Raw genomic sequence first — 11,652 nt, 5'->3', positions numbered from 1 at the left:
TGCTGTTGAGATGCTCTGGACACAGGAGTTGCAGTAATTGGGAAAGGGAGACTTACGTTTTGAGGTTACTGAATTTGTGCACACTTTGCAGGGAATTTTCAATTACTTATAACTCCATTATTCAACCTGGTTTTTATTTGATCTTAGTCTTGAACATCATCCAAAAAGAGTAATAAAGCATATGCCAAGTTTCAAAGTTCAGCCATTAAGTGGAAAAGGGTGGAAAAGTATGTCAGCTTTTAAACTAAGGAGAAATATATTGTTCTTCAGTCTCCCATAGCTCATGAGGAGTGAAATGGATTTCCCTTTCTCTTCAGAAGCAGCAGGGGGTGCTTGGATGGAGACCAGGGCAGTTGCAAAGAATTTCAGTGCCAGAAGAGAATTTTTCAGAAAGTTTTGTGAGTGTGAAAACGGGTCCAGGGCTGAAACTGTTTTTAGCTACCTTATCAGTGTTGAATTCTCCAGACAGACCCTCTTGCAAGCATGGATTAAGCCATTAGAAGGAAATATCATAATTCTATAATAGCCTCAAAAATATTATAGCAGCTCTCCAAGTTTTTACTGGTAATCATAATTCTCTGAGATGAACAGTGGCCTTGAGTGTTCCAACTGTTCTTCCCCAGCTATTAGAAGATATTTAAGTCTAAATATACAGTGTAGAAACCAGCAGGGATATTTTTCCAGTGAGCTGGTAAAGGAGAGCTGACTGCTTTGTCAGAGAACCTATAAGTATCATGTGTTGGTTGTGCTTTGATTGTTGTCTGTGCTTTGTCTCTTAACATGGAAATTCTGAGTAGTATTTATATTGCATTTGTTGCACTCATTTAGTATGATGGCTGACCTAAATTTATTACTTTTTTCAAAATAAAAAATATCTATTTACCTACTGTTCTAGTTTACTCAAAACTAATTTCTGGAGTGCTGAGAAGGAATAAATTTATTTCTTTAGATGCAAGAAAGGAGAAGCCAGTCTATAATTTACTCTGAAGGAATATCATTATAAAGCTAAGTGGTAATCAGTCACTTTTGAGATGGCAAAAACAAACTGGATGTTTTCCCTTTTCACTCTAAATGGCGATTGCTTTGATTTCCAGTTGATTAATTAGTTTTGCAGTTCAAATGCATTACATTTGACAGTACCTCCTGCTAATTAAATGTTGTATTTTTATTCCACTTTGGTTTTTGCTATTTAAAGCTCTTTGTTTCCTCTTACTGAGAAACACCAGGAATACTCAGGGCAGTAACCTGAACAGATGTCCAGCAACAGATGACGTGCATTTAATTTCCACCTAACCAGGAATAATTCCATTCCACTTCTAAAACGATATCACCGGATCCGGTGTGAGACATTCAAGCATCAGTATAGAAGAGAAGAGTATTCCAGCAATGCCCCTGTGACTGATGTTGGTGTACTTGCAGTCAATGTTCAAAGCCTCGGCTGATAATGTGGAATTGTCCATTCGAAAAATGAGCTCCGAAAGTCAGCAGAATGAAACAAGAGCCGACTTGAAGTGCAAAGGGAGCATTCAGCCAGGGCTGCTACAAAAGGACTGTGTTTTGCAGCCTCAAAAATTCAGATCACAATTCCAATGTTCTCCTAGTAGAAGTCTTGACTTCCTATCAGGGTACTTGTCCCTAGTGATAAACCAAAGTCTACCTTTGCCATGAAAGTTTCTCATTCTGTCTGGGGTGAAATCTGTGGGATCTTCTGCAGCAATGGGGGAGGGGGGGGGAGAAGGAAGAAAAGACAACAGCATACAAGGTTTGCTTGTTTATTTCTTTTAACAGGCTGCAAATTGAAATTTGGTATGACACATTGACTTTTCTGTGGTTTAACATTTCTTTAACTCAATACTGGCTGCAGTTTGAAAGCTGAATAGTGATCATCAGCCAGTCATCCCAGATGTGGACGAATGAGAAAATAATCCTGCTCTCCAAAGATACTTAAATAATTTAAAGAAATTCAAATAATTCAGATGTCCAGATTCAAGAGCACTTCCAGTCATGAAGTTTTGCTTGGCTGAGTGTGGGACACTGCTGGCCTTCAGGACAGGAGGGACATAGGAGTATACAATAAGACACATTATTTGCAGCTAGAGAGGGTGCTTTTTGGCAAAAGAGAGCATCATTCTCATCTAATTTGAGAGTCAGTCCTTGGCTTTAGTACAGCTCTATGGCCTCTCATTAACTTGGTGATCTGACACAGAAGCTGCAGCTGTCCAGAACAGTGTGAATCAGACCAGGCAGCTGGGTCTGGTCAGTGGGTTAATGGAGTGGGAAAAAAGCCATGCCAATACATTAAAAACATGCAAGAGGTAGATGCAGTGGCAGGGGAGCATGAGGGGGAATTGGATGTGTGACATTCAGTGCTGAATTTGTGAGACTTGATGTGTCAGAACTGTGTTCACTTGACTACTTCCCAGAATATATGTTTTGAAGAACGCAAGTTAGACAACGTATTGACATGCAATTTTGGAAGTAAAATGAGTACACTGATACAACACTACTGTCAGATTAAGCAAGTCTGTAGCTTTTTTCTTTCAGATAGCACTGGTTTTAGTAGAATTTGAAAATCACCTCTGGGTTAATACCACGTCTGTTTTACCAGACGTTCTTGATATATCTGCAAATGGCACTAAAACATGATGTCCCTCAAGGAAAGATAGATACGCGAGGTCTGTAAAAATACCTTCAAAACTCAAGATACAATCATGAAATACCACAGATCTCAGTTTTCTTTCTTTTTAAAATGTGAAGTGACAAAAAGTCTTCCACCTACTGCACTGAGAAAAGCTTGATTTAACAGTTAGAATGTCTGTAAGTAAATCATGAGTAGAGTTGTGATGAGAAATATTCCCCAAAATTGTCCTATGTATCCCTCTCTAATCTTGGAAGTGTACTAATGAATTTTCAGTGAGTCATTTTATTGAGAAACAGAGAGAAATAAGGATTAAAGCTGATAAGGAATTAAATCTGTTCTGATTGGGAAAGCTGCAAAAAGTTTTATCTTGAGTGATAAGTTTTTTGTGGAGCAAATGTTCCCATCAGATATGCAAGACCAAAATTCTATTACGTTCTTTGAAAAACAATCAGAAGTTGGTAGCTTTAATGAATAATTTTGTTCTTTGTGAGAACATTGATAGTAATTTTGTTGTTTAACGACATTGCACTGATTTTTTTAAGTGGTGCAGAACATGATTTTCCTGATGCTGGATGTTGCCAAACTGGTTTTAATTGAAAAATGGTTGACCTTCAAAATGCTCTGCAGAGGAAATATTTTAACCTAATACTATAAGGGAGACTTGCAGATTGATCGGCTTACTCAGAATTCATACCTTCTGGGCATTAATGTATGCTAAAATCCTGTCAGCTCATCTGATGCTAACGTCCCTTTGAAGTACCATGCTGTCTTGAACTTTCTGATTACAGATGAGCTTACTCCTTCCATTTTCTACTAGAAAGCTTGTCAGAAGGATGAACCTTTCCATGGTGTATTCTACGACACAGTGATTCATGTTGAGTTTCTCAGCCTGGCCACCACTTAACTGGAAGAAGCACAAATCCGATCTTCAGGACTCAGAATGATTCCAAGTCGTCTGTCAAACAAGTGCATACAGGACTAACATGCAACAAGAAGTGCTCAGTGAATATAATGCAGAGCACTTTATTTTCCCATATGGTAGATGATTTAGTATGGGCCATAGATAAAGAATTAAACAGCTGCATCATCTCATTTCTTGGTGACATTGGATTTTTGCAAGTAAGCAAGCGCAGCAGGAAAAGATTTCCCTTGGATTTCAGAAGATAATAGCATGTACATGTTCTGTCACAATTTCTTTAGAAATCTCACAGCTCTGAGGAGGCGGAGATTTAGGAAATTATGGCTGTGGCCGTAATCACTTTTAATGTTACATAAATCATACAGCTATGTTTATAGCTTACAGTAAATTTTAATGTATTTTTACAATAATCATGATGTTTGAAATAAAAACCTGTAGCTATTGTCTCTGCTTAACATGCCGAAGGAGTAGAGATAATGGTTGTAGTTAGAATTTATATACGTATATTACAAATAGTGTTTATGAATAAAATAAAAATTGATAACGATTGCGATAATATTCTGAAAAGCAATAGTTAATCATCTTTCTCTAGTCGTAAAATTCATGCAGTTTGTGGTCAAAAAGGCCAATACTTGTAGTGAAAGTGCATGGAACATTTGGATAACTTCATTTGCCTTATACTGCCGTGTTAGTGACTTGATTTCTCTTGAGTGCTATTCATTTGAATTGATTATACTTAGAGTTTTAAAAACAGTGTTTCCAGCTCGTTAGATCGTTTAGTGTATTATGCTAATAGAGACAGGGAATGATTTTTAAAGATGGATGTCAAATTTACAAAGATTTTAATATTTTTTAACTCAACTTTTTCTCTCATCCTGCTAAAACCTACAGTATGATCTGAATTCATTCTTTTTTTTTTTTTTTTTTTTAAGTTTCCATGGCTGCCACCAGTATCTTTTCCATGGAATTTATTTCTCAAGAGCTGAAAGGATGCTGGATTTAGACCTCTTTGGTTCATAATTTTGAATTAAAAAAAAATTACTGTTTATTTTCTATATCCCTTCTTGTGGAATATTTTCTCAATTAAGTTAACCTTGAGTCTGAACTTTTTACTTGCCTTTGGAACCACAGGATTCCCTCATCCTTGTTTTATCTTGGGCTACCTTTCTGTTGAGTGCTGCACATTTTCCTTCGCTGAGTGTTGTTCAGCCAAGGGATTATTCCGGTTTTCCTTATGCAGCCATCAAGGAGAATATTACAAATTTAAGTGGTATGATGTTTTGTAATAATTTGAAAGCTTTGTGCCTTTTTTTTTTATAGTAAGACTGTCTTTTATTCTTCACAGTCTGTTGGTGTTTTCTGTGAAGCATTTAGGAGATGGGAGGTGGATGAGAAATTGAAAAGCTTGTAAACTGTTGGGTTTTTCCCTTCAAAGAGGATGGAGGAAAGACATTCTGTTTAACTTCAGCCCCCGTTGCCTGGTAGCCACTCAATGAGATTGACAGCCAAAATGTGTTTGCCTTAAACAGTTTATTGCATAAATTGCAGTCAGCCTCTTCATAAAAATTCTGGATAAATATGTACAAGAGACCCTTTCGTAAGGGCAGGTAGCTCTGTTGGTCCGGACAGGGTTACTGGCTTCAGCGAAGCTGACTTGTGTGTGGTAGGTTGGTGGGTTTCTGCTGGTTTCAGTGTTGCAATCCAGTTAGAATACTCTTGAATCCCAGTTGCGTTTAGTCTCTTGAAATGAATACTGGTGAATGAGAATATAAGAGAAGAGGGAATTTGGAGGTGATGATTTTGCTTTACACATTGGGGTTGAAGGTATTGAAATCTAGACACAAATCTCTACAGCTTAAAACAAGTAAAAGATTTGAGCACTGGAAGACTTTTGTATGATCCTGTAACTCTTGGAAACTTTATAGGTAATTTTGGCTTTTTAAGTATATATCTGCCTAGTTCTTCTTAAGCAGTGAAATTTGCCTTTGTAGTTTCACACTACAGATAACACGTTATGTCACTCCTCTGGGAAAGAGGAAAAGGCAGAGTCTCATCTCAGGTGCAAGAGAAATACATGCATTTAAGGAAGGAGCTCTTACATGTGCAGGGCTGTCAGATTTTAAAACTTAGCTCTTCTGCATACAGAAGATTTTAAGTCTTCACATTGTTTCCAGTTGCAATGTTTTGTACTGGGTTCCTCAGTTGATACTGTCTTTTCCTAATACTGTGTTTTTGAGCACTGCAAATACCATTTATGTTCCTGTGAGGGAAAATAACCCTCCAGAACCAGGGTATTCTGTACCCACTCTTCTCAGTTTGAATCTACATTTGCTCCGGAGATAATTATCCTGTATAATTTCCTGGGATTAATCCATCTAGTTCAGTGCTTGATGTTCTGATTTTGCATTTGAATTTTGAAGTACCGAGCCAGTGATGCATTTAGGGATTTAATTGTAATTATTATTTGTATATCAGTGAGTCTGATGCACTTAAGGAATTGGTGTACAATAACTAAAGAAAGACTGTCTAGTGAAGTATTTTAAATTAATTGGTAGCTTATATGTCAATTTTTAGTCTTATTATAAATATTGACGGGTGTCTGTTTATTGTATGATGTGTGGTTTTGATCCAGTTTGTTATAGTATAGACTTTCTTCCACATCAAAATGGGGCCAGTTAGCATTTTCTACTTGGTTTTGGTTTTTTGTATTGTCCATTGTATTTGATGTTATGCAATAACAAAGGGTGATTTATTGTAATGGGTATAAAGGGAAAATTAATTTCTGTTTTACCTATACAGTCTTGTTTGAAAGCTAAAAATGTAGGTTATGACAATCTCATACAGTGAGTTGTCTATGAATGGCAAAGAATCAGGTTGAAAAAGTAATATTTTTATATGGTTTTAGAAAAAGACTGAAAGAAATATTGCGGTGTTCATTCTCTTGTCTGCCCCAGAGTTTCTTTATTAATTAGTATGGTCTCCTAAGTCTGAACAGATGCCTGGATTTTGTAAAGATCACTTTGAAGAGCAGACACCATAGCATTTGACTTCCAAGGCTCTGCTAATCATCAGCCTTGGAGGTTATCATGTAAGTGCTCCAATGGAGATAAAATTCCCGTCCTGACCGGGTACCTGTCATGACCCTATATGGATAATACTCTGATATTAAAATAGGACATTTGGCATTTGACACTTCTAACTTGTAGCAGGGAAGGTCTGAGTGTGGAGGAGGGTTCCCACGAGACAGCTGCCTTGGCTCCGGTGGGTGGCCCGGGCAGCTCTCCGGCACGCGGGATGGTTGCACCACTGCAAACTCCCTCACAGCTCCCTGCTTTCCGTTGGCTGCCGTGTGTTTGTTGGGCTGTGCGACCAAAGTAATAGATCCAAAATCTTCTTCCAGTCATTCTTAAAGTTTGAAAATTGTAGGGTTTAAAACTCGGAGTGATTGAAAGGGACTGAAACAAAAGGGTTGTACCTTTGTTGTTTTGCTTTAGACGTGTGTACTAAGAGGTGAGTATCTACAACTATAATATGGACAAACTCACAGCTGTAGTAACACAGGGATCCTCAGATTAATATTGTATCCACTTAGGAAAGATTTCCTGTGTGTTGAGGGAATGTAGCTTTTCCATTTGGTCTCTCTGAAATTTTGGTAGTCTTCAGTTTTCCTTGGAGATCAAAAGTGTGTAACTGGCTCCCTCCAAGTGTTGTTACTGCTAGTTCTCAAATGTTGCCAGGCTGGGCCCGTGCAGAAATTATCTCTGAAGTGAATGTCCTCTTCTAATCCTAACCTAATGAGCCATAACTGTCAGGATACTGACACAGGTCTGCTCCTGAGAACTTGCATCACCTATCTAAGGCTGGGTATTTTTACAGCTGTAAGGCTGTTCTGTTATGCTACTCTGATGTTTGATTTCTGTGTATTTTGGCTCATAATTGAGGTAAAAATGGAAAGACAGAGGAGTTTTGATTCTCAGCTTCTTCAAGGAATCATATGCTTGTGGCATCGTGTGATTTGAACAGAGATACTGCCTGTGGCAGGAAAGCGTGAAAGTAAACAGAGAGGAGTGTTGACTGAAACATTGTCTTGTGCGGAGGATAAGCATAAGATCAATGATACTCCATAAATTAATCTCTGTTTTTAAGACTTGCTCGAAATACTTGTCTGCTGCACTGGCTGAATTTTTACTTTGAGGCATAGCTAGGCTTAAAGTTTATGTACATTGTGTGTGTGTGTGTGTTAAATTTTTCTATATGTAACAGAAAAATCCCATTAATCTTCAACAGCACATCACATTTATGTGCTCTGTTGTGGGACTTGATGATGTCAACAATATCCATGTCTTGATAAAAGTGCTTCCATGCTTTTAGAAACATTTCTGTTTTAGCGACTGTGGAATTTTCCCTAAGCTATGTGCCAGTTTGGCGTCTCGTCAAGTGGTTTCGCCTTTTCATTTAGTTTTATCATTTAACCTTCTAGTGATTCTATTTAATCTAGAGATTTTAAATAGTTATAATTCTCTCGTCGTTTAATAATCACTGTTTCTCCTGCAGGCACCCTGTGGAACTTATCCTCCTATGAGCCCCTGAAGATGGTCATCATCAACCACGGTCTGCAGACGCTTACCAATGAGGTGATTATACCCCATTCAGGTTGGGAGAGTGAGCCGAATGAGGACTCTAAGCCTCGTGATGCTGAGTGGACAACTGTCTTCAAGAACACTTCTGGTTGCTTACGGTAAGGCAGAACTATGGAGTATTAATCTGTTCACCACATCCTGTGTTTAGGATTTTGTTAAAATTACTTTGATTTGAAGGAAAGTATCATGTGTCTTTAATTTTTGTAGAGATATCCTCATTTTGAGGAGCAATACTTGGAGGTGCCACAGACTCTTGTTGAAGGACTTGTCAGTATAGGTCTGTCCAGTGGAGTCAGTGTGAAAAGTAGGTCATTTATGCAAGTCAGGGCAAGTGGATCTATATAGGGCGGTCTATAATACAATGGAGAGTGACCCAGCTAAGGTTAACTGCCAAGCTAAGTACAAAAAAAAAAAAAACCAACCATTTTGCAATGCAAACTGTGCTGCAATTACTGAGAATCACACTTTCATTTGTCTATTGCAGTGTGATCAGAGGGCTGTTTCTACAAATTTCGAGTACCTTCTCTGCTCCTCTTGATGGTGCTGTTTTTATTTATTTGAAAAGCGTGTTTTGAAGCAACTCCCTTCTTGGTTTTAGGTCTTCCCCTATCAAAAGGCTTTTTTTTTTGCAGATCCTGGGGAACTGGTTTTGTGGAATTACAGTGAGCCTGAAACGTGGATCTGGTTTTAGCCACAAGTGTTTTTGTGGACACACTTTTATTCTAAGCTAAGGTGATTAAGGACCTATGAGAGATTAGTTAAGAACCTGATCTACTGACCATTTAGGAACCTATTCGTGATGTTCATTGCAAAGAAGCCTTTTCTGGTTAGAAACTGTATTTGCATTTCTGAGAGCACCTTGAGCGTAGGACATGCCAGAAGCTGGGATCGGGAGGAGTCCTAATGCAGTCTGAAAAACTTGAAGAACCAATGTTCCCTAAACAGAGTCTTTCATTTTACTTTTCTTTGAGATAAACTAGTGGAGATGCCCTGTTAGATTCTTCAGCTTTATAATGAAGTAAATTAGTTTGAACGAAACTAATAAAGATTTGGCATCGTACCTTCTGTTGCTCTGAAGTATACTCTGCCATATTTCTACTGATGAATGCATCTTCAGAAGTTGGCTCGTTTCTGTTTCTTGGGCTTGTGGTCTCTAAATTGCAGTAACTGTTCCCCTGAGTAACTTCACAGATGAAGAAAGTAATGAAAAGTGTTCGGAAAGGGCCCATTACTGAAATCATTTGCAATCCCACTGGAAACTAACATCCTTTAAGTAGGCTCCAGACATCATAGGTTCTTATTTACTAGTGTCTCCTTTCCTAATGGTGTTCTCCAAGAGGAAATTAGTCATGGTGGGGGATAAAAGGATTATCTGAATGAATATGAGATTCTCCAGTAAGTGTAAACAATAAATTGATCATTAGTAGACTAACCTAATCCACATCATAAATTTTTATTAGTATGTGGGTCCACTTGAACCTCTACATTTCAGGATAGCTGTGAGTTTTTTTGGTTGGTTGGATTTTTTAATTTTAAAGTAAGGACATGCAAAAGCTTGTGCCGCTTTGGACATTACATTCTTAAGGCTAATGAAAAGGCGTGAGGAGCATAGCAGTACTGAGATACATTAGTTACAGAGTTTGAACTTTTGGTAATTAAAAGTGGTCCTAATACTTTTCAAATGCCTCAGAACAGCAGCCAGTGAATGGTGACTGCTTCTGTTGATGAAGGGGGGAAATGTATTTCATAGCATTATAGAATGATTTGAGTTGGAAGGGACCTTAAAGATCATCTGTTTCCAACCCCCCTGCCATGGGCAGGGACACCTTCCACTAGACCAGGTTGCTCAAAGCCTCATCCAACCTGGCCTTGAACACTTCCAGCGATGGGGCATCTACAGCTTCTCTGGGCAACCTGTTCCAGTGCCTTACCACACTCATTGTAAAAAATTTCTTCCTTTGATCTAATCTAAATCTCCTCTTTTTCAGTTTAAAGCCATTACCCTTTGTCCCATGACTACACGCCCTTGCAAAAAGTCCCTCTCCAGCTTTCTTTTAGACCCCCTTTAGGTACTGGAAAGCTGCTAGAAGGTCTCCCCGGAGCCTTCTCCAGACTGAACAACCCCAGCTCAGCCTGTCTTCATAGCAGAGGTGCTCCAGATCATCTTTGTGGCACTCCTCTGGGCTCACTCCAACAGCTCCATGTCCTTATGTTGGGGACCTCAGAGCTGAACGCAGTACTACAAGTGGGGTCTTACGAGAGCAGAGTAAAGGGGGAAATCACCTCTCTTGACCTGCTGGCCATGCTTCTTTGGATATAGCCCAGGATACGGTTGGCTTTCGGGGCTGCAAGTGCTCTTTGTTGAGCTTCTCATCAACCAGCACCCCCAAGTCCCTTCTCCTCAGGGCTGCTTTCAATCCATTCTCCACCCAGCCTGTACTTCTGCTTGGGATTTCCCCAACTGATTTGCAGGACCTTGCACTTTGTCTTGTCAAGTTTCATGAGGTTCAAATGGGCCCACCTCTTAAGCCTGTTAAGATCCCTCTGGGTGGCATCCCTTCTGTCTAGCGTGTTGACCACATCACTCAGCTTGGTGTGGTGCTGTCAGCAAACTTGCTGAGGGTGCGCTCAATCTTGCATTCCGGTCCTTTCATCTATAGTCTCTGCTGTCATAGTCATGTGGGACTATGTGCTTCCTTGTAGAAAATTTGAAGCTTCAGTCAGATGTGGAGCAAGGTGATTTCATGCTTGAAAGTAGTTGCTTAAGGTAAATGGAGACGTGATGGCAGGTTAGCAAGGAAAGGTAATCTGGAAAAAGTAGTTTTTCCATGTCTCTCTGTGCCGTGGAGAGAGCAACCTCTCCAGGGAGGGAGAACTGTCTTGCTGTCTCCTTGCTTCTTGCTGTGAGATAAGGTGAGTCCAGGGCAACAAAGAAAGATGCAGGAGTTGGTGAGATATGACCTGTCGTTCTGTTGATGGTATTTGTTGTTACAATGTTGGTGATATTACCTGCCTTTTGTAAGAGCACTTCCAGATCTAGCGATAAAAATGGACATATCAAAAGTAACTACGATTACTACTATTGGAAATAATTTTGCATTGTTTGTTGAAATCCTCCGCAGCTCATCCTTAAAAGCACCAACAAGATAAGATAGTTTGCTGCACCAGCAGAGAATAAATGGTTGCAGCCATCTGTCTGGCAGACGCCAGTGTGTAAAAACCCCTTTGCCTACTCTTCTCTCATCGACGTGGTAGCTGGTCCTAGAAATTCAATTTTCCATGAATGGAGCTTATTGCAGACTACAAACTGTTTACCAATTTGATATTTAACTGGGAGGTTAGTCCTCTTGATGGTGTGCCAGCCTCCTTTGTCCCCTTTGGAAGCGAGCATCAGGTGTGTGCTGTGCTGTCTTCCAAAACAACCAAGAGAATCTTTGAACTCCTGAGGTTTC

At 39.3% G+C, this 11,652-nt stretch overlaps 1 protein-coding gene across 3 annotated transcripts in view; it reads left to right on the top strand.

The window, feature by feature from the left end:
- The window catches only part of ARVCF (ARVCF delta catenin family member), a 168,737-nt gene that overhangs the window by 96,313 nt on the left and 60,772 nt on the right, over nt 1–11,652 (top strand). For all 3 annotated transcript variants that reach the window (XM_086623809.1, XM_086623808.1, XM_086623807.1), the window contains one exon: nt 8,115–8,298. In XM_086623809.1, coding sequence (XP_086479935.1) covers nt 8,115–8,298 — 184 coding nt within the window. The remainder of the gene's footprint in view (nt 1–8,114; nt 8,299–11,652) is intronic.

This window comes from Tauraco erythrolophus, chromosome 19 (genome assembly GCF_009769465.1).
Source record: "Tauraco erythrolophus isolate bTauEry1 chromosome 19, bTauEry1.pri, whole genome shotgun sequence".
Lineage (NCBI taxonomy): Eukaryota > Metazoa > Chordata > Aves > Musophagiformes > Musophagidae > Tauraco > Tauraco erythrolophus.
The sequence above is the reverse complement of the archived record's forward strand: the minus strand, read 5'-3'. Positions and strand labels throughout refer to the sequence as shown.